At 45.5% G+C, this 23,860-nt stretch overlaps 1 protein-coding gene across 2 annotated transcripts in view; it reads left to right on the forward strand.

Annotated features, from left to right (window-relative positions):
* Positions 1-10,188: 10,188 nt before the first annotated feature.
* Positions 10,189-23,860, forward strand: part of LOC147106084 (protein bicaudal D homolog 1-like) — a 356,969-nt gene continuing 343,297 nt past the window's right edge. The window contains exon 1 of one of the 2 annotated variants that reach the window (XM_086008841.1): positions 10,189-10,761. In XM_086008841.1, the coding sequence (XP_085864967.1) occupies positions 10,540-10,761 (222 nt within the window). In that variant the 5' untranslated portion in view covers positions 10,189-10,539. The remainder of the gene's footprint in view (positions 10,762-23,860) is intronic. The other variant, XM_086008842.1, reaches the window with a different exon arrangement.

Consider the following 23,860-nt stretch of genomic DNA (forward strand, 5'->3'; position numbering starts at 1 on the left):
TCATCTTTATTTTAATTCCCCGGCTGAATTTCTCCCCTTCTTTCTTGAAGACATTGACCCATGCTGGGGGCATCTTCCATGTTCCAATGGTTGCAGAACCTTTCTGGTACATCCCACAAATGGCCATTCTCCATGCCATGTGTGATAGTGAGTGTCAGCAGCCGATGCAAATCATGGGGAGCCTAGTATCATCCTGATTCCTGTTCTCAGCAGATGTTTAAACAAACACACTTTCCAGACTCACTAGATAGCAATCTGGAGTGGGTACTCTTGCTTATTTTTCACTTTTCTTGCTCAGATGTGCTGAGTCCAATTGTAGTGCTTCATCTCCTGCCCTGGTTGAGATTGGCAACATGGCACAGCTTAGGAAATGAACCTGGGATGGTCTAGTTTGTGTGGCTTGCTGCTACACTCAGAGCTTTCTTTACCCACTAGGCTATCGGGGAGTTATTTTTTAAGCAGAGTGTATGGTGCAGAACATGCATTCATAAGTTACCTGCAGCCAAGCCATGCAGTATCACAATAGCAAAATACTGTGGATGCTGGAAATCTGAAATAACAACAGAAAATGCTGGAAATACTCAGCAGGCCAGGCAGCATCCGTGGAGAGAGAAACAGAGTTAACGTTTCAGGTCTGGGACCCTTCATCAGAACTTATGATTCTGATGAAGTTCTGATGAAGGGTCCCAGACCTGAAACGTTAACTCTGTTTCTCTCTCCACGGATGCTGCCTGACCTGCTGAGTTTTTCCAGTGATTTCCATGCAGTATCATACTGGCCTAGCAAGTATCCCTTTCAACCGAGTGAGAATGTGATAATAAATTGAATATGGGTTATATTGTAGATGGGGATTAATAAATGATAATTATTACTTTTACCTTCAACAATTTTTGATGTCAATATTTATTGTAATTTGTCAAATTGTGAGTTTAAATTTACAAAGTGGCTTTTCTGTGAGGTGTAAATAAGTGACTTATTTGGAATTCAATCACTGCTCATAAAACTGGATTGTTTGTTAAGGGGGCCTCCAATTAACATATTAAACATAGAAACATAGAAGATAGGAGCAGGAGTAGGCCATTCGGCCCCTCGAGCCTGCTCTGCCATTCAATGAGATCATGGCTGATCATCCAAATTCAGTACCGTGTCCCTGCCTTTTCCCCATATCCCTTGATCCCTTTAGCCTCAAGAAATATATCCAACTCTTTCTTGAATATATTTAATGAACTGGCCTCCACCGCCCTCTGTGGCAGAGAATTCCACAGGTTCACCACTCTCTGGGTAAAGAAATTCCTCCTCATTTCAGTCCTAAATGGCTTACCCCTTATCCTTAGACTATGACCCCTGGTTCTGGACTCCCCGGCCATCAGAAACATCCTTCCTGCATCTAGTCTGTCCAGACCTGACAGAATTTTATAGGTTTCGATGAGATCCCCTCTCAATCTTCTAAACTCCAGTGAGTATAAGCCCAATCGACACAATCTCTCCTCATACGTCATTCCTGCCATCCCAGGTATCAGCCTGGTGAATCTTCGCTGCACTCCCTCCATGGCAAGAAGGTCCTTCCTCAGGTAAGGTGACCAAAACTGCACACAATACTTAAGGTGCGGTCTCACCAAGGCCCTGTACAACTGTAGCAAGACATCCTTGTTCCTGTACTTGAACCCTCTTGCTACGAAGGCCAACATACCATTTGCCTTCTTAACCACCTGCTGCACCTGCATGCTTACCTTCAGCGACTGGTGCACAAGGACACCCAGGTCTCTTTGCACTTCCCCTTCTCCCAATCTATTGCCATTCAAATAATAATCTGCCTTCCTGTTTTTGCCACCAAAGTGGATAACCTCACATTTATCCACATTATAGTGCATTTGCCATGTTTCTGCCCAATCACCCAACCTGTCCAAATCGTACTGGAGTTTCCCGACATCTTCCTCGCAGCTTACCCTCCCGCCCAGCTTTGTGTCATCTGCAAATTTGGAGATATTACATCCAATTCCCTCGTCCAGATCATTAATATATATTGTGAACAGCTGGGGTCCTAGGACCGATCCTTGCGGTACCCCACTAGTCACTGCCTGCCACTCGGAAAACAACCCGTTTATTCCAACTCTTTGCTTTCTGTCCGCCAACCAGTTCTCTATCCAAGTCAATACCTTGCCCCCAATCCCATGTGCCTTAATTTTGCACGCTAATCTCTTATGTGGGACCTTATCGAAAGCCTTCTGAAAGTCCAAATACACCACATCCACTGGTTCTCCCTTATCTATTTTACCAGTTACATCCTCAAAAAATTCCAGTAGATTAGTCAAGCATGATTTACCTTTTGTAAATCCATGTTGACTTTGTCCGATCCTGTCACTGCTTTCCAAGTGCTCTGCTATTACATCTTTTATAATAGACTCTAGCATTTTCCCCACTACCGATGTCAGGCTTACCGGTCTATAATTCCCTGCTTTTTCTCTGCCACCCTTTTTGAATAGTGGGGTAACATTAGCTACCCTCCAATCCATGGGTACCGTTCCAGAGTCTATCGAATTCTGGAAGATGACCAGTAATGCATCTACTATCTCTAGGGCCACTTCCTTAAGTACCCTGGGATGTAGACCATCAGGCCCTGGGGATTTATCGGCCTTCAGTCCCATCAATTTTCCTAACACCATTTTCCTACAAATACTAATTTCTTTCAGTTCCTCTCTTTCATCAGACCCGATGTTCCCCGGCATCTCTGGGAGGTTATTTGTGTCCTCCTTTGTGAAGACAGAACCAAAGTATGTATTTAGTTGGTCTGCCATTTCCTTGTTTCCCATTATAAATTCCCCTGATTCTGACTGTAAGGGACCTACGCTTGACTTCACCAATCTTTTTCTCTTCACATATCTATAAAAGCGTTTACAGTCAGTTTTTATGTTCCCTGATAGCTTACTCTCATATTCTATTTTCCCTTTCTTAATTAATCCCTTTGTCCTCCTTTGTTGACTCCTAAACTGCTCCCAATCCTCAGGATTATTGCTTTTTCTAGCCAATTTATATGTCCTCTCCTTGGATCTTATGCTATCCCTAATTTCCCTTGTTAGCCACGGTTGAGTCACCTTTTTTGTTTTATTTTTATGCCAAACTGGGGTGAACAAATTCTGTAGCTCATCCATTCGGTCTTTGAATGTTTGCCATTGCCTATCCACCGTCAACCCTTTGAGCGCCATTCCCTACTCAACCCTACCCAACTCGCTCCTCAGACCATCGTAGTTTCCTTTATTTAAATTGAGGACCCTTGTCTCTGAGTCAACTACTTCATTCTCCATCTTAATGAAGAATTCAATCATATTATGATCGCTCTGACCCAAGGGGCCTCGTACAACAAGATTGCTAATTAATCCTTTCTCGTTACATAATACCCAGTCTAAGATGGCCTGATCTCTGGTTGGTTCCTCGACATATTGGTCCAGGAAACCATCCCGTAAACACTCCAGGAATTCCTCCTCCACAGTATTGTTACTAATTTGGTTGGCCCAATCTATATGTAGATTAAAGTCACCCATGATGACTGCTGTGCCCTTATTGCACGCTTCTTTAATTTCCCTTTTAATGCCATCCCCAACCTCCGCCTTACTGTTGGGAGGTCTATATACCACTCCCACTAATGTTTTTTTCCCCTTAGTATTTCTCAATTCTACCCATACAGATTCCACATCATCAGAGCTAATATCCTTCATTACAATTGTATTAATCCCTTCTTTAACCAGTAATGCTACCCCACCTCCCTTTCCTTTTTGCCTATCTTTCCTGAATATCGAATCCCCTTGGATGTTGAGTTCCCAGTCTTGGCCATCCTTGAGCCACGTTTCTGTAATCCCAACCAAATCGTATTTGTTTACCTCTATTTGCGCAGCCAATTCATCCACCTTATTACAAATGCTCCTCGCATTAAGACACAAAGCCTTCAGGCTTGTTTTTTTAATGCTCTTAGACCTATTAGAATTATTATTTACTGTGGCCACGTTTGATTTAAACCGTTGATTTCTCTGATTGCCACTTTTGTTTTTCTCCTTCCTATCTTTTGCTTTTATCCCTGTTTTCCTTTCCTCTGTCTCCCTGCTCAGGTTCCTAACCCCCTGCCATTTTAGTTTAAACCCCCCCGAACAGTGCTAGCAAACCTCCCCGCAAGGATATTTGTCCCGCTCTGGTTCAGGTGCAACCCGTCCGACTTGTACAAGTCCCACCTTCCCCAGAAGCAGGCCCAGTGCTCCAGGAAACTAAAGCCCTCCCTCCTGCACCAAGTCTTTAGCCACGCATTCATCTGCTCTATCCTCCTATTCCTATACTCACTAGCACGTGGCACCGGGAGTAATCCAGAGATTACAACCTTTGAGGTCCTACTCTTTAATCTGCTACCTAGCTCCCTAAATTCTTGCTGCAGGACCTCATCCCTCTTCCTACCTATGTCGTTGGTCCCAATGTGAACCACGACCTCTGCCTGGTCACCCTCCCCCTTCAGAATGCCCTGCAGCCGTTCAGTGACATCCTTGACCCTGGCACCAGGGAGGCAACAAACCATCCTGGAGTCACGTCTACGGCCACAGAACTGTCTATCTGTTCCCCTTATGACAGAATCCCCTACCACTATTGCTCTCCCACTCTTTTTCTTCCCTTCCTGAGCAGCAGAAGCACCCCCGGTGCCAGGAAGTTGGCTGCTGCTGCCTTCCTCTGGTGAGTCATCCCCCTCAACAGTATCCAAATTGGTATACCTGTTTGAAAGGGGGATGGCCACAGGGGTCCCCTGCACTACCTGCCTGCTTCTACTGCTCCGCCTGGTGGTCACCCATTTCCCTTCTGCCTGTGCAGCCCTACCCTGCGGCGTGACCAACTCATCATACGTGTAATCCACGACCATCTCAGCATCGTGAATGCTCCACAACCCATCCATCCACAGCTCCAGCGCCTCAATACGGCCCGTTTGTAGCTGCAGCTGGATGCATTTCTGGCACACGTGGTCATCAGGGACACTGGCAGCATCCCTGAATTCCCACATAGAGCAAGAGGAGCATAACACGGGGCTGGGCTCTCCTGGCATGACTTACCCCTTTAATTAATTTAAATTAATTCAATACCACCAGTTAAAGATATACTCTAGGGCGCTTATTTACCAACTGTCCCCACTACACCACAGAGACCCAAGAAATTATAAACCGCAGAATTTAATCTTGTAATAAAAGAAATACTCACCAACCAATCACTTACCTGCTTCCTGGTGACGTCACATTTGGATTACTTTTTACCTCTCTCCTCTGCTGTTGAATTGGTATACCTCGTTCGCTGCCGCCGCTCTTAACTGCCGCCGGTCGCGCCTCTGCTCTCTCCCAGGTCCAAGCTCTCTCAGGGCCAGGGAACGGAGGATAGAATGGTTGCCACAGTTCTTCAATCAGCTGGTTTTCAAGTCAATGCAGGCTGGTTCCATTATTGGTATCAGTTACAACTGGTCCAAGTATCCTGTAGATATTGAACCCTTAAACTGCTGGGTGGTTAGATGGCAGGTTTCCTGGGCTGGTCATTTGTTTTGTGTTTTAAGCTTAATTACTGGTGGTAAAACAAATTATTGCAACAGTGAAGGCAGTCAAATGCCAGGAGGAGTTTTATTGCCATTGTATTAACCCTGTAAAAAAGAACTTGCATTTATATAGTGCCTTTCATATCCTCAGGATGTCCCAGAATACTTTACAACCAATGAAGTATTTTTTAAGTGTTGCCACTGTTGTAATGTAGGAAATGCATTACAACTAAAATAAACACCAACATTTTAAATAGACATTTAAAATAAACACAACTTCTGCTTGTCCAGACTTTCCTCCTCACTATTCTGTTTTTATTATTTTAACTTTACATTTATTTTAATTTTTATATCTTAAAACACTTGAGCCTCAAAATTACTGTTGATGATAGCAGATGATTGCTTAACACTTCTGTATGACATTCCTCTGTCTGCCATTTTAGTGGAGGTGCTATCTATTTATAATAAATGGGACATTCCTGTTTTAAAATAGCCCTTAGAGGATGTTATGCAAATTCATAAAGTGCAGCTAGCTAATATTTCCAGCAGTAATTCCTAAACATCCCAGGATGTTTTCTTCCTTTCATTGATTTGAAATGAACTCTATGGGCTCCAGCAACTGCACTGACTAAATCCCCACTGTCCAGCCTGTGGTCCTCCATTCACCATGACATTTCTGCAGCTACTGATCTGCTCAACCACACCCTCACCACCACCGTTGATGCCTTAGTCCCTGTTAAAACAATTACCCTCTCTCATCCTGGTCATTTCCCCCTGGTATGGCCTCATCTTCGCTCCCTTAAGTCCAAGGAACACAGACTTGAAAAGATATGACAGACAACTGGTTTAGCCTTTCACCACCAGATCTGGCCGGACAACTGGTTTACCCATTCACCACCAGATCTGGCCAGATAACTGGTTTACCCATTTACCACCCGATCTGGCTGGATCACATAAAGCATTATCGGGTCCTGCTCATCTGCCAAAACTGCTCACTATTCCAGAATCATTCTGGAATGCAAAGATAAACCCCAGCTTCTAATCTCTACTGCTAGCCGTCTTCTTAAACCCCTCTCCCCTGTCTTCTCCACCCTCACCTCCAACAACAAATGTGAGGAGCTCATGGACTTCTTTGTCTCTAAGATTGAGACCATCCGTTCAACTGCCTCTGCTACTTCCCTTCCTTCCCCTAGCCCACCAAACTTAGCCCTGAACTCGCATCTTTCTCTAGTTTCTCTCCACTCTCCCCTCATGCTCTTCGTGCTCATCTTGTCCATGAGACCCACTTCCTGCTCCCTCAACCCTATTCCCACTAAACTGCTGACCACCCAACTTCCTTTTCTGGCTCCCATGTTAGCTGACATTCTCTCTCCTCAGGTATTGTTCCCCTCTCCCTCAAATCTGCCATCATCACCCCTCGCCTCAAAAAACAACCCTTGACCCCTCCATCCTTGCAAACTACAGCCCCATCTCCAACCTCCCTTTCCTCTCAAGTCCTTGAAGGTGATGTCTCCTCCCAAATCTGTGCCCATCCATCTCCATCTTTGAATCCCTCCAATCAGGCTTCCGCCCTTGCCACAGTACCGAAACGGCTCTCATCATAGTCACATGACATCCTTTGTGACTGTGACAAAGATAAACAATCCCTCCTCATCCTTCTCTGCTTGTCTGCAACCTTTGACATGGTTGACCATTCCATCCTCCTCCAACGCCTCTCCACTGTCATCCAGCTGCATGGGACTGCACTCACCCGGTTCCATTCTTATCTATCTAATCGTAGCCAGAGAATCACCTGTATTGCCTTCTCTATCCACTCTCACATCGTTACCTCTGGTGTCCCCCAAGGATCTATCCTTGGCCCCCTCCTACTTCTCATTTACATGCTGCCCCTTGGCGACATCATCCGAAAACACAGCGTCAGGTTCCACCACAGACCCAATTCACGTACGGACCGGGGTCAAGCAAAGCTCTGTCATCGCATCAATGCTCTTCTCAATCTTCCTTGCTGCAATGCTCCATCTCATCCTCAGTAAGCTCCCTGCTGGAGTGGAGCTAATTTACAGAACAAACAGGAAACTGCTCAACCTCTGTCACCTCCAGTCCAGATCCAAGGGCGTCCCATCCTCTGCCGTCGAATTACAGTATGCAGACGATGCTTGCATCTGCGCACACTCGGAGGTCGAACTCCAAACCATCGTCAACACCTTCACCGACGCGTATGAGAGCATAGGCATTTCACTGAACATCCGTAAAACAAAAGTCCTCTACCAACCTGCCCCTGCCACACAGTACTGCCTCCCGATTATCAAAATCCACGACAAGGCCTTGGACAACGTGGACCACTTTCCATACCTCGGCAGCCTACTGTCAACAAGAGCAGACGTCGATGACAAAGTCCATCACCACCTTCAGTGTGCCAGCGCAGCCTTCGGTCACCTGAGGAAGAGAGTGGTTGAAGACCAGGACCTCAAACCCGGCACTAAGCTCATGGTCTACAGAGCAGCAGTGATACCCGCCCTGCTGTAGGCATCAGAGACATGGACCATGTACAGCAGGCACCTCAAAGCACTGGAGAGGTACCACCAATGCTGCCTCCGCAAGATCCTGCAAATCCATTGGCAGGATAGGCGCACCAACATCAGTGTTCTCGCTCAGGCCAACATCCCCAGCATCGAAGCTTTGACCATGCTTGATCAGCTCCGATGGACGGGTCACATTGTCCACATGCCCGATACGAGACTCCCGGAACAAGTGCTCTTCTCAGAGCTCCGACACGGCAAGAGAGCCCCAGGTGGACAGAGGAAATGCTTCAAGGACACCCTCAAAGCCTCCTTGAAAAAGTGCAACATCCCCACTGGCACCTGGGAATCCCTGGCCCAAGACTGCACAAAGTGGAGGAGAAGCATCCGGGAAGGCGCCGAACACCTTGAGTCTATTCGCCAGGAGCAAGCAGAAACCAAGCGCAAGGAGCGCACATCAACCCAAGCAACCCACCCACCTGCCCCTTCAACCACCGTCTGCCCCACCTGTGATAGAGACTGTAGGTCCCGCATTGGACTCATCAGTCACCTGAGAACTCATTTTTAGTGTGGAAGCAAGTCATCCTCGGTTCCGAGGGATTGCCTAAGAAGAAGAAGACTTCTCTCGACCCCTCCATGGTCTCTAAATTTTCAGACTGCTTGTCCGACATCCAGTACTGGATGAGCAGGAATTTTCTCAAATTAAATATTGGGAAGACTGAAGCCATTGTTTTCGGTCCCCGCCACAAACTCCGTTCCCTAGCCATCGACTCCAGCCCCCTCCTTAACATCTGTCTGAGGCTGATCCACGCTGTTCGCAACCTTGGTGTCATATTTGACCCTGAAATGAGCTTCCGACCACATATCCACAGCATAACAAAGACCGCCTTCTTCCACCTCCGTAACATCTCCCGTCTCTGCCCCTGCCTCAGCTCATCCGCCGCTGAAACCCTCATCCATGCCTTTGTTACCTCTAGACTCGACCATTCCAACACACTCCTGGCTGGCCTCCCACATTCCACCCTATGTAAACTTGAGGTCATCCAAAACTCGGCTGCCAGTGTCTTAACTCGCACCAAGTCCCATTCACCCATCACCCCTGTGTTCGCTGACCAACATTGGCTCCCGGTTAAGCAGCACCTCAATTTGTTTTCAAAATTCTCATCCTTATTTTCAAATTCCTCCATGGCATCTCTCCTCCCTATTTCTGTAATCTCCTCCAGCCCCACAACCCCCCCCACCCCCACCCCCGAGATATCTGCACTCCTCTAATTCTGCCCTCTTGAGGATCCCTGATTATAATCGCTCAACCATTGGTGACCATGCCTTCTGTTGCCTAGGCCCTAAGCTCTGGAATTCCCTGCCTAAACCTGTCCGCCTCGCTACCTCTCTTTCCTCCTTTAAGATGCTCCTTAAAACCTACCTCTTTGACCAAGCTATTGGTCATCGGCCCTATTTTTTCCTTATGTGGCTCGGTGTCAAATTTTTGTCTTATAATACTCCTGTGCAGTGCCTTGGGACATTTTACTACATTAACGGCGCTATATAAATACACATTGTTGGAGTACTGAACTGCAACTGTAGATGGGTTTGTCTTGGGACTCTAGGCTACACCTCTACATGGGATGGGTTTAGTCAGTGATACTGGGCTCCAGGATACGGATTTAACCAGGGATATTTGCCTCTTGACTTCTGATGAGATTATTCTGCTTTAACACCACATGGTGTGTTCATCCTGGGATACTGAATGCGATTCCCTGTCTGATGGATTCCCCGGGATATTGAACTCCAGAGTATATATGGGATTGATTTCTCGGGTTATTGAGCCCCAGGCCTTTGGCTTTGTCCCAGGATGTTGGAGATCCAGTTCTATTTTAATGGGTTTATTCCAGGATTATGGAGCAGTATCTCTCTGGGTGATCGGATTATCCAGGGAGAGGAAACTCCAGCTCTACCAGTAATAGGATTATCCTCAAACACTAAATGCTGTTGGTTATGGGGATAATCTCGATTAGGGAGCTCCAGGCCTGGGCCATGAGGTTATTCTGGTACTCGGAGCTCCAGCCTTGTTGATAATGTGGTTATCCAGAAAGGCTGAGCTTTAATTTTGTGTGCAATCAGATGTTGAACTCTGCTGTGTCGATAATGGCTTGATATCCTGGGATGTTGCTAAGGATGCGCCTGCTGCCTTTGCCATGGGCATACTCTGCTGGTGTTGACGTCATGTGACAGAGGGAGGTTCAGGGCTCTGCTACATTGGATGCACTGGAGATGGCGGCTCGCTTCAGATCAGGAAAGGTGCAATTCCGTTGACTAGACCGGCAAAAAACGGAGGGAAGATGACGAGAGGTGCAATGCTCCCGCTGCAGCGGCCGTGAATCACCTGCTCCTCCTCATTCCCATTCTGAGCGTGTTTGCGGCTGGGATCGAGCCGGGCTCCGCAGGTGCAACTCTCGCCCGCACTCTCCCAGAGCCATGGCCGCACAAGGTGAGCTGCGGCAGGCGCAGAACATTGAGCATTACAAGGCGGAGGTCCAGAGGCTCGCCAAGGAGCTGACGGAAACGACCCACGAGAAGATCCAGGCTGCAGAATATGGGCTGGTGGTTCTGGAGGAGAAGCAGTCGCTCAAGCAGCAATACGACGAGCTGGAAACCGCCTACGAGACCGTCAAACACGAGCTGGAACAGCTGAAAGAGGTAGGCAGGGACCTGAGGGAGGGAGAAACGCCCCGTCCCCGGCAGAGCTGGGTGATGCTGGGGCTCTTGCACCGTCTCAGGAACTGACTCTCTGGGTCCCAGCAATGAATAGGGAGAGCATCAATCTCGGGGGTTTATCAACCCCTTCACACCCCGCTACCCAGCTTTGCCTAACAGCAGTGTAACTGCGATTTAAATATAAAACCAGCGCATCGATGCGGGAACACATTTTGTTCCAAAGCTCTTCAATTCAGACGGGTAACGGGTTCTCTTGGTGGGAAAGTCTGATCTCGGTGATAAATATGTTTAGATTGTGAAGATGTGACCCTTAAATTATAGAATTCTTGTATACCATCCTGTGCTATAGGATTATTATTATACCATCCCGTGGGATTATTATTGTTAGATACCGTCCTGTGTCTATGTATCAGCAATAGGACCGAGTCGATAATCTAGTGTTTTTTCTATTAAGGCTTTTGGGTTGTAAACGTGACTCCAAACAAAAGGCCTTTTCTGACCACGAGCCATCAGAATCGACCCATTGCTGTTTATTTCGCACCGCTGGGCTCCCGATTCCAAATCTCCAGCCCTGCAGAAATGCAGTAACCGGAGGCTCGGGTTATTGAACAGTGTTTCCGCAGAGAGGCTCGGTGCTTCGCTGTGTAGCGGGGGAGCTGGATTATTCATCGATAAGGAAATGGATAAACAATTGCGATCCCGCGGCATCGAACGCCCTGTGGAAGAAGCGGTGGTTTTAATTTTATGCAGAATCGCTTTCCGAAGACGTGCAGATGCTTCGGTGAAATAAAAAAAATCTGGGTGTTGGTGCGGTCAATATCCTGGGCAAGCTGCCATCTATCGCATCACTTCCCGTAGTGCAGGGGGTCAGATAGTGCTGGCAGAGACCATTGGAACCGTAATGGTCCAGCCAGCAGAGCAGATGCGATTCCTACAGCTAACCCCTCCCTCACACTGTGTTCGCACAGATAACCGGGGGAGCAAACAGTAGGAAGAGGGTTATTTCTGTTTGAAATCTGTCACTCAGCATATGACTCTTGAATCTTCGTCAGCTGTTGACTTAATCCCAATGATGCTGCGTTGGCCAGAGAATCTCTGCTTTGGATACAGAGCTGGTTTCCTACACGGAATAATATCTGGGAATACTGGAAGGCTGTAATTTAATGAAAAGGTTCAGATGGCCAAAGTGAACCCCGAGTGGCTTCTAACTATCAACTAAACCCTGAAATTGATTACACTCTTGCAATCCCCTTGCTATTTATAGTAACTCCATGTTGCCACTTTCCTGCTGTGACACTCCTTTGCCTATATCAGCTTTTAGTGCACGGCGCCCTTGATGCCTGATGTTTATAGTGAGAATTAATAATCTGCAGTTAATTATCAAAAAATTCTGCCTCCAGTTTATACTCTCTTGTATTTAATGTAAATGCCACAAATCAGGGCTCTAATGCAATCATCTGCAAGGTGTTGATTGAGACTTTTATTGGCATGTATGTAAGCAGTGAAATAATTAGTATACTAATTATGCCATTGGTGTTGATATTTCCGGGTAACTGCAGTGATGGTAAATGGGATATGTTATCATTTGCATGTCCTTCATATAATGTTCTCAGAAAGTCTTTCAAAATGCACTCCTATCTAATAAACAGAACATTGCATTTATCAGTGTTACAGGAGGGAAAAAGGGGTGGAGTCATTTATTGATGGCAAAGTAACATCGTAAGCTACTCGTGACTGCAGTGCTCATGACTTTTAGGTCTGTTACACTTGTGAAACAGCTTTACCTGACCTTAGCATACTGGTGCAGTATCCTAATTGGGTGACTCTTTTTGCCAGCTCTCGGACAGTTGCTGGATTAGCTCTGCGTGGCACTGGAATATTCCATTTGGGGTGGGCAAGGATGAATTCAATCTAGTGGGAGTAGTGAGGTCCCACCAGACAAAGGTTGTCGGCCAGGCTTGGAGAGATGTTGATGGCAGTACATAGAAATGCATAACCCAAACAATCTGAAAAAGGAAGTGTGGTGGCAAAAGGTAGCAGAGGGGTCTGGGGGCAAGATATACTAAAAACCTTGAGGGGATCAACATTAAATGAAATTAGCCAAATAATGCAACACTAATTGTGCTGCTAATTTTCAGTGCATGTTTACAACCTGACAGTGATATCATGGTGAGATACAGCAAGTGTAGGTAACAAATGGCTTGCAAGCTTCACCAGGGGCTTGATGGATAAATGCACCATCTGGTATGGAACTGAGCCATCCAGACCAGGACGGTCCAGGTTTGATCTCTGACCTCTGCAGTTAGCTGATCCTGGCCAGAGTGAAGTTGGGTTGCTCAAATTCGCCTCAGTGCCCTAGGCTAGAGAGTGGGGAAAAAAATCAGCCAGGGTCCTTGAGGCTGATAATTAGCTAGTGTCCCTTCGCACATGTTTGGATGTTGGGTGGGGATCTGTCAGGCCTGGCTGTGATGCTTTGTGTGGTTAAATAGCCAATGGGGGCTCATTTGTCTCTGCTCGCACATGAAGAATAGCCACGTGGGCAAGGTACTGTGGAGTTGTTGGTGCCCACAGAACCATACTGCAGGGAGAATTGGTGCTATCAGATGAGTTAGGGAGAAAGTTGGGGGAAAATTAGATTCTGCTGATGAGAAAGAAGGCGAGAGTAAATCAGCAGATCCAAACATTGAACCGAACTCACTTTTACTTGTAATGTGTTGACTGTTTTCAAATTGTTTAAAATACTTTTTTCCCCCATTCCTGTAGTAGCAGCAATGTGACGCAGCTGAAAGGAAATAAAGTTGGTAGAGACAGAGCGGGCATAAAAAGCCGACAGATGAGAGTTGTTGTGAGTGGTCCTGATGCAGCATCAGCGAGTGTGTGAGTGTGGGGCTACTGGGGGGGGGGGGGGAATGATTTTTGCACTGCAGGGCTTGCTGGAAGTGTGCACGTTTGATGTTGGGAGAGGATAACATCCAGATTTGTGTTGCTGCCTTTAGGAGAGAAGAGTAGAAACATGGGTGGGAAAAGATGGAGAGAGGAAGAAAAAAACCCAGCAAGTCTATCCAAGTCTATCTGAACTCTTATCCTGCTGCTGGAAGGCAGTGTGTTGGGCACTTGGTAGGATGCAGGTGTGCGTCTGACGTTTCCCCACAAAAACAGAAGCCTTGTCAGTGTGAGATGCCTCTCACACCAGTTCCACTTCCTTGAAGGATGGAAAAAGGATCAAGTTTACCAGTCACCCAGGGCCTCTATTGTACTATTGCAGGACTTTAGCAGTGGAGCAGCATCAGTAGAGAGCTGGAATATACCTTCCCACCCCCTAGGACAGGGATTGTGTGGGTAGTGGAAGATGCAATTAATGGAGGGGGGGGGGGGTGGTTGGTGTGGAATAGAAAGTAACATTTCTGTGGTGAGTTTGCATGGCATTTGGAGTCTCCCTCCTCTGCAGCACAGAGTGGAAGGAGATGGGACTGGACTGGAATCTTGCAGATATGAGTCCAAACCTGATACGCTTATCAATTACTTCATAAAAGGTGATGAGTCGAAGAAGAGATGGTGAGTCGAAAGAAGAGATGAATAAGGCTTTTATTAGCTAAGAAGAGACCATGCTTCTTCGTGAGTGACTGAACAAGTCTGAACGAAACCCACACAGTGGTGGGTGGAGTCAGCTGAGGCATGCCTCCATACACAGCGCCACCCAGAGGTGGCAATATACAATACAGTGGTTTACCACATTCACCCCTTGTTTAATGTGAAGTCCGGCGGGGTGAAGGGTACTACAAGTTAAGTCTATCAGGAGGCCTTGTCTGACGTCCTGATCGTCGTGGTGGCGGCGGTGGTGTTACAGCATCCGACGTCGGGTCTGGTGTCTGGGTGGTTGGCGAAGATTCCTGGGGCTTTGGCATGCCGTCTGCAAGGGTTGGGTTGGGAGGGGTGGTGGGGGATAACAGTGGTAAGGGGGATAACGGTGGTAAGGGGGATAACGGTGGTAATTCAGGGGTACCCGAGGGTGCGAGATCTCGTATGGAGACCGTGTCCTCCCGCCCGTCTGGGTATGTCACCCAGGCATACTGGGGGTTGGCGTGTAGGAGGTGCACCCGCTCGACCAGGGGGTCCGTTTTATGCGTCCTCACGTGCCTCCGCAGTAGGACGGGCCCAGGAGAAGTCAACCATGCCGGTAGCGAGGTTCCCGATGTAGACTTCCGGGGGAAAACGAACATTTTCTCATGAGGGGTCGCATTAGTGGCAGTACAAAGCAGTGACCGAATGGAGTGGAGCGCTGCAGGGAGGACCTCCTGCCAGCGGGAGGTCGGAAGGCCCTTAGATTTTAGTGCTAAGAGGACTGCCTTCCAAACCGTCGCGTTCTCCCTTTCCACCTGGCCGTTCCCCCGGGGGTTGTAACTGGTGGTCCTGCTCGTGGCGATACCTCTTGTTAGCAGGTACTGCCGAAGTTCGTCGCTCATGAACGATGAGCCCCTGTCGCTATGTATATAGCTGGGGAACCCGAACAGAGCGAAGATGTCATTCAGACACTTGATGACCGTGGTACTGGTCATGTCTGGGCAAGGGATGGCAAAGGGGAAACGGGAGTACTCATCAACTATGTTGAGGAAGTACACATTGCGGTCAGCGGAGGGGAGGGGCCCTTTAAAATCGACGCTCAGCCGTTCGAAGGGGCGGGTGGCCTTGATCAGGCTTGCTCTGTCCGGCCTATAGAAGTGCGGTTTGCACTCGGCGCAGATTTGGCAGCTAATAAAATTGATACGCTTATCAATTACTTCATAAAAGGTGATGAGTCGAAGAAGAGATGATGAGTCGAAAGAAGAGATGAATAAGGCTTTTATTAGCTAAGAAGAGACGATGCTTCTTCGTGAGTGACTGAACAAGTCTGAACGAAACCCACACAGTGGTGGGTGGAGTCAGCTGAGGCATGCCTCCATACACAGCGCCACCCAGAGGTGGCAATATACAATACAGTGGTTTACCACAAAACCGAAGTAGTGACACATTGGAGGACCAGTGACTAGAGGTCATGCACATCCTTGCAAGGAGGGAGAATTGCCCTAAGCTTCTCCTGTGGATCCCCTGCTCACTGAGTTCAGAGTGGCATTGACAGAGCTGCCAGGTTGTCCTCTTAAGAATGCATAGCACAGAGACCGTTGGGGAAAAATATATTATTGTTTAAAAAGTTTTGCTCTCAATAAAACAAACAGGACCCTGAGTAGTTGTTTAATAAAATAATGGTTAAACTTCAGTCATAACACACACTACCATCACATCATTAGGACAGAACAAAACTGGGATCTAAATACAGTAAGGTGATCTTATCAACTGGGTCCCAATATCGCACCAGACTGTGATCTCGCACTACCGTGGTGGCTTCTTTAAAGCCTGTTTTTAAACCATGCAACAACACACATTTCCCCTAAACACAGTGAGACATTAATTGAAAGGCACATGACATAGAGTCTCTCTGAGGGCACAGCAAGACATATTCAGCATTGTGTCCTGGGTACAACATCCAGGCTCAGTAGCTGCTGACAAACTGCTCAGTATTCTGACCATAAACCCTGTTGGTGTCTGCAATTGATGAGCCATTCATAGACGAAAGGTCGAGGAAGTGTAAATATTTAAGTCATTGTTCAATGTCAGGCGTGCCAGGAAGCTGATTTTTAAATTTACGCGTTCACTTACCTGCCTTTTCAGCTCTTAAGACTATATTTCAGAATTAAAAAAAATACATTTGTAATATTGTGACTGAAGAACAGAACGTTGTGCCCTAGAACAATTTTGTTAAAGGGGACATATGCTTGTGAAAAGATATTTGGCAAATCTTTGTGGGGGGAAATTCAGCACAGTTGTATGCAGTTGCTGTCTTGGTGTTTTTTACCCAATTTTTCTTTGTTTTTCCTCTTTGAAAGTGTTGACTGCTGCAGGGTACATTTTCATCGTCAGTCGACCTCCCAAATCTCACCCATGCCCATTCTTCATGTAGGAGCCTAGACCGGCAATAGTGGCAGGCCATTTTGCCAGGCAGGTAGAGGGGAGCATCTCAGCCACATTCTTGTCCTATCCTGACCTAGGCTGCTTATTTTCCAGCAAAGATCACGTATTGAAATCCTGGCAACTCTGCTTCCACCCAGCAGCCCAGGTTTAGTAGCCGCTTCATTGCTACTCTGCCTGAGATTACCTAATAGTACAGACTGGGAGTTGAACCTGGAACCTTCCTCGTTTATATGGTTCAGTACCACACTGGCAATAGATTTATAAACTGAGCCATTGAGAAAGCTTCTTTAAACTCTGTGCTAGAGCATGTGCAGACTTCTACCTCTCTTGCTATCTGTAATGTTACCAAATGGGAATTTCCTGTTTTTGCAAGAACTCCCAGATGATTTCATTGGGGGATTTAAAAATGTGTTGCTCTGTGCCATGAGTTGACACTCCTGCATGCTGTGCTCTAACAATGGCTGTGGTGTCTGAACATGGCAGGTAGTGTGGAGGCAAAACAAAAAACTACAGATGCTGGAAACCTGATACAAAAATTGAAATAGCGGGAAATGTTGAGCACATCAGTCAGCATCTGTGGAGGGAACAGAGAAGTTAATCTTTTAGGTATAGATCATCTCACGGAGGCTGGCTATTTCACTGCAGTGAGGACAGGGGGAAGCTTGGACAGATGCAGCCTGCCTGCTCACACTGTGCTGGGGAATGGTGCATTGCATAGAGAGGATTGAAGAGAATCGATTTTTAAAAAAAGCTAGTGTTTACCATAATTTCACCCAGTTTTTGACACTAAATGATTAGAAGTTCATTTAGTTGTACCTGTAATGGTATTTGGCTAATCCTGATCAAATTGCACCCAACATCACAAGTTGCCAATATTGCTGATCAATGTCTCTAAATTAACCTGTAGCAATGATCTTTTTAAGCTATTTTCCTAGTCCTAGCATAGATGTTGGCCAGGTGACTTGCTCCTTGGTCTTTGGCAATGCTGTTCACAAGCTGGTCACCAGGAGGTGCACTCTGGCCTGGCACTCCTAACAGATTTTTAAAAAGAAAAATCACTCGTCCCTCCACATGAAGAAATAGCTGATCTCCACTCAGCACCTCCCACCGACTATGTAACCAAGATAATGAACTCTGTGGGCAATGGAAGATGGTACCTACTGTTCCACAGTACAACACTGCTGGATGATGACTAAGTACTATTGAGAACTATAAGAAAGGCACGGGCCTCTGCTGTTTGCTTTTGCTATAAACATACTAAATACTTGGCTCCTAAATATATCTCTTGTAGTGCTTGTGGAATGTAGCCTGATATACTCCGTAGATTGTTCCACCTGACATTTTATTTACTTTGTATTGGGGGAACCAAGCCAGCAAGCACTGAAAGAAGAAAACTTTTTTTTCCTGTTTTTTTTGGGGGAGGGGGGGGGGAGCAAAACAGCATATGCTTAAAGCCATGGGATAAAAGATTGCGAAATGAAAAAGTGCTGGAAATGCACATCAGGCTAATCAGCATCTGAAAGAGAAAAAAAATAGGTTACATCTCTGGTATAACCCTAGATCATGAACTCCCAAACGTTTTAATCTGTCTTTCATTTTCTGATGCTAGTCAACCTGCTGGATATTTCCAACATTTTCTGGTTTTGTTTCCAGCAAATCTGAACACTGATGATTTTCTTTTTACTTCAGAATAAAAAATTGTGTTGGTGAGTGGCCAGTGAAAATTATCAGTGGGTTTTGTGATATGCGCCTTTAGAAATTATGGCTTTTTCTGGGATGGATTTTCTTTACCATTTATAAGTGATGAAGTAGTGAGCACATTAACTAAGACTCCTTAAAATGTGCTTCTGGTAATGTATTTCCCTTTAGTATTCAATCTCCTCTTCTAGAAATTGAGGTAACCTGATTAGGTTAGTCATGTCTGCATCATTTTTTTATTGCAGTAATGGCTCTTATTTCTTGCTGAGGCAGTTGCATTGCACGGGTCCTGAGAGATGATCTGTGCGGTAAGGTTTTATTAGGCCAGCTTAATTTTTGATTTCTTGAGGTGAAGTGAGATGGCTGGAGGGATTTGGGGTGATACTTTTGTTTCTGCCCTGGCCATCCCTTTGCATCAGTGTGGGGTGCATTAGTAAGGGGGCAAGAAGCAGAGCATACTGTATTGAAAGTCATGATGGAAAAAGATCTCCGTTTTCCACCTTGCTGGAAGTGCAGACAGCAGGTGTGGATATGATGGAGTTTGGGTTTGATCCTCCCTCCTAAGTGGCAAAAGCGTGCAATGCCCAATGTTACAGTTTACACAACTGACCCAATACCATTAAAAATGGCCACTTTGGCACAACAGCTATTGCTGTTTAGTCCAGTTGCATTAGTACGCAGTATGTTGCATGTTTAGTATTGGAACAGTAACCCAGAGTTCTCATGTAATGGGCGCCTTACTGCTGGAGCGTGTATTTTAAAGGAGCACCGTCTTCTTGTAAAGTGATTGGCAGTTCTTTAGCATTTGTGTAATCATGCGCAACAAAATGACGTAAGATGCATCAAGCTGGCCATTAACACACTACTTCCCATTACACTGGTGAAGCATGGCTCTTCTATCTACCCTTCCCCCAAAAGGTTTGCCAAACACTTCTTAAAGAAAGCTACCTCTTTAAATTCACGGTTTATATTCCTACTATAAATCTTGCAGAATAAATCAACACCTGATTTGAAGCAAATTGCAGAAGGACTGGGTGATTCAGTGATTTAGAACAAAAAGCTGTTGCCCCTAGAGCCTTGTTGTAAACCCACTCGCTGATATGGAGTCCTTGGGCTGGATTTGACCCTATGTAAAACCATGTCCTGCTCCCATACACCATCCAGTCTGTAAAGTTCACATTTGAACTATTCAGGAGCATGCAGTGGTGCTATTGCTTCCATCAACAAGATTAATGACATTTCAGGCACGAGCTCATGACCTGCCACAGTGCTTGTATAATGATTACAGACTGGAATTTCCTGGAAAGCTTTGGTGTAACTATGGTGTAAGAACGGAGTTGCATTGTTTTTTTCCTGAGGAAATTTGCGCGTTACCAATTTACGCCAAAACATTGAAATGTGTGAATTTCCTCGATCATGTGCACCGCTCTTGCGTTAAGTTTAAAAAAAAAACACACTTAGCTCATTAACACAGCCCTGTCCCCATGGAAAAACAACCCTACTTTCCTCCATTTCCAACAATTCTTAATTAGTGTAAATTTTAGGTGCAGCAGGACCCACGTGACTATTTCTGGTGTTTTATAGCAATTTTTTTTAGCTTTTTTCTTTCACTGCACTGTATTGCCTGTACCTTTGATTTCTTTTTATGGCATCAGAATTTGTTAGATTAGAAACAGAAAAGTTTCTGTAATTTTTCTTGAACTTGCTGTACTTAATGTGCATAAATGATGGTTTGATGGTTTCAAACTTTAATTTTCATAACATCAATAAGAAAAAGAGGGACTTAAAGAAGATAGATGGAATATGTTCCACACTTTCCTTGGCCCCTGATTGTTTCCGCTTGTTTTATGCCAGTTTATATGTTCGGGTGTATGCTGAGGAGATTCCCGGGAAATTCTGGTGTAAATTGCTGTTGGCAAGGTTGTTGTAGAAATCGTTATAAGTCAGATCGAGGAAATTCTGGCCATGGAGTGTTTGTGAGGACCAGAGATTTGCCAATTGAAGTGTATTTTTTTTTTTTTGGCCTTGATGCAGGAATATAGGGGGAGAATTCCTGCTGGGCTCTCCTGATCGCCTCCTGCCGTAAGATTGGCCGAACCCGCAGAGAAATGTGTTTTTTTTTTACCCTGTTTCTCTGGGTATTAAGATGATCTTGCATGGAAAGGTGCTGTGGTTTCCATCAACAAGATCTCGTGCCAAAGTTGCAGCAGTAGATTGGGAGAACCTCATGGAAACATCAGGCGATAGTGCTTATAGGCAATAAATTAATTCAGGTCTTACTCTCCTAGAGGAATCTTTAACTACTGTGATCTTTGGGAATAACACAATAAATGACCTGCAAAAAGAGAATCTGACAAATTTTAAAAATTAAATTACATAGCAAATATGTTTTAATTTATTGTGTTTTTTTAAGTTAAAAGAAATGTGACTTCCATCAGAGTTTGTGACCTGGTGCTCACTGGAAAAATGATTGTGGATTATTGTTTCCTGTTGCAATATTAGTGTAGTGTACATGGCAAAAGCATTGAATTATTCATGGCAGCAATTGCATTAAAAAAAAATAATGGTAATTAATTGGCAGGTATATTTGTGTCCTTTTTGGAAGATAAAACTCCATGTCATATGGTACATAGGTGGCTGCGGGTACTGTTTGACAGAATCTTGGCAGGTCCTTCCGGGCACAGTATTCGAACAATCTCGAGATGACGGCAAGCTGTCCTCTTCTCCCTCCCATTGAAGGAGGAAAACAAGATTATTTTTTTTTGGGGGGGTGGGTGTGTGTGTGTGTGGGTGCGATAGACAAAAGGACAGTTCTGCTCACTTGCCTTGTCTGAACCATTCACTAGGTTTCTTTTGCAGAAATCTAAATTGTACTGTTATCGTTTGCCAGTGACTGATTCCCTTTTTATTTCGCATTATCAGAGGGATTTATCGCAGGCATTTACATGATTTACTTAGTTGATATTTTATTCCCCTCCCCCCGGTTCATTTTTTTTTAGGTTCTTGTGATCCAATTCTTGATTGAGATGGTGTAGATTACTGCTCCCAAGTCCTGCATGAAGCTACATGAGAGTATCCCAGGTTCCTTTCTCTTCCTCCCTGTGATCAAGTCACTGAACCTCTGCTTTATGTTTCTTTCTGACAGCAGGGCAGAGACCAGGAATTCGGTGCGTAGGGAATAGGGAGCACAAATGTATAGTGCGGCATGTTGCGTGACCTAGCCTCTATACCACTTCTTAGTTGACTAATTCAAAGTAACGATTGGAGCTAAAATCAAATGGGTGCTCTGTTATAAACCTTAAATATGCTTTAAACTTTTCACCTTTTTTTTCTCTCTCGCTTCTAAGCGTTTTACATAATGTTTGGTTCGACTCTCCAGAAACGACAACTACTTGCATTTATGTAGCGCCTTTAACGTAGTAAAATGTCCCAAGGTGCTTCACAGGAGCGTTATCAGACAAATTTTGACACCGAGCACCATAGATATTGGGGCAGGTGACCAAAAGCTTGGTCAAAGAGGTAGGATTTAAGAAGAGACTTAAAGGAGGAGAGGGAGGTAGAGAGGCGGAGAGGTTTAGGGAGGGACTTGGAGCTTGGGGCCGAGACAGCTGACGACACGACCGCCAATGGTGGAGCAAAGGAAATGGGTGATGCGCATGATGCCAAAACTGGAGGAGCACAGAGATCTTGGAGGGTTATAGGGCTGGAGGAGGTTAGAGATACGAAAGGGCAAGGCCATGGAGAGATTTGAACACGTGAAGAAATGAATGGTGTGTAAACAAACCACTTTATTCGCTCCAAAGATTTTGGTGCACTAAGCAGTTTCTAAATTGGGAAGAAAAATCCTCTGCATTGCATCTTTCCATTTTGAAAACGGCTGGCTCTCTAAGACATTCCAAATTGAATATAGTGCCGCTCTTCGATATAAATTGGGTGCATTTCAGTGAGCAAAGCCAATCATCTAATCAATTGAACTGGAGCAGAACAAATGATCCTATTTTGGACCTGGCCTCCTGTTCCTCTGGGAACAGCTGATTAGAATAAAGGTATCACATTCAGGATCTACATACTGTGGCTACAAGAGCAGGTCAGAGGTTGGGTATTCTGCGGAAAGCGACTCACCTCTTGACTCCCAAAAGCCTTTCCACCATCTACAAAGCACAAGTCAGGAGTGTGAGGAATACTCTCCACTTGCCTGGATGAGTGTAGCTCCAACAACACTTAAGAAGCTCGACACCATCCAGGACAAAGCAGCCTGCTTGATTGGCACCCATCCACTACCTTAAACATACGCACGGCACCTGTGGTGGAGGGAGTGAATCAGCTACAAGATGCACTGCAGCAACTCGCTGTTCTTCGACAGCAGCTCCCAAACCTGTGACCTCTACTTCCTAAAAGGACAAGGGCAGCAGGCACATGGGAACACTACCACCTCCAAGTCACACACCATCCTGACTTAGAAATATATGGCCATTCCTTCATTGTTGCTGGATCAAAATCCTGGAACTCCCTCCCCAACAGCACTGTGGGAGTACCTTCACCACACGGACTGCAGCAGTTCGAGAAGGTGGCACACTACCATCTTCTCGTGGGCAATTAGGGATGGGCAATAAATGCCAGCCTTGCCATCGCCACATCCCGTGAATGAATTTTAAAAAATCAGGATCTCCATACAGCTTAAAATGGCATTTCACACATTTGAAATTCAGCAGTCGATCCAATGCTTGATAGTCTGTGACTACCTGGCTGTTGTTAATTCTGAATGGTGTGAATGCTTTAGGTCTATTGCTATAATGGAAGTACAGTATATAGATAATATAACAGGAATACCAGAAATATTTCACTTTTTATTTAAGGATTTATTTTGCTGAATTTTGAATTATCCCATATTTTTGTAATCTTTCTCCCTTCACCATTTCTCATTTTGCAGGTACCTGCTACCAACATGTGCCATGACATTATTGACCCGGTCATTGGAAAGTGCATGAGAATGGATAAGCATCTTCCCTCCCTTTTCCCACTCGACAGCGGTTTATCTACTATGTTCAATTGTACAGCTGAAAACAGAGAATCACTGGTTTAAATCTGTATCCTACTCCTGGCATTCTCCATCAGTGAGCCAACACACGGACACTGCCAATTTGGTGATCCTTGATTCAAATCACTAAGTTGTAGTTTTCAAACTACGAGAATTTAGGGAGGAGGGTGGGTTCCGCATCGTGGATGTCATTTGGGTGACTTTCACCAGGCGGAATTGGATGATCGCATGCCCACTGATGGCCGAGAAGTCTGCATCGGATAGTTAGTTCTCGCCTTGGACGAGCAGATTCTTGGCTAGACTCTAAAATGGTTGGCTTTTTGTGCAGGGTTTGCTATT

This window comes from Somniosus microcephalus, chromosome 16 (genome assembly GCF_052327205.1).
Source record: "Somniosus microcephalus isolate GS21.2 chromosome 16, FLI_Smic_1.0, whole genome shotgun sequence".
NCBI lineage: Eukaryota > Metazoa > Chordata > Chondrichthyes > Squaliformes > Somniosidae > Somniosus > Somniosus microcephalus.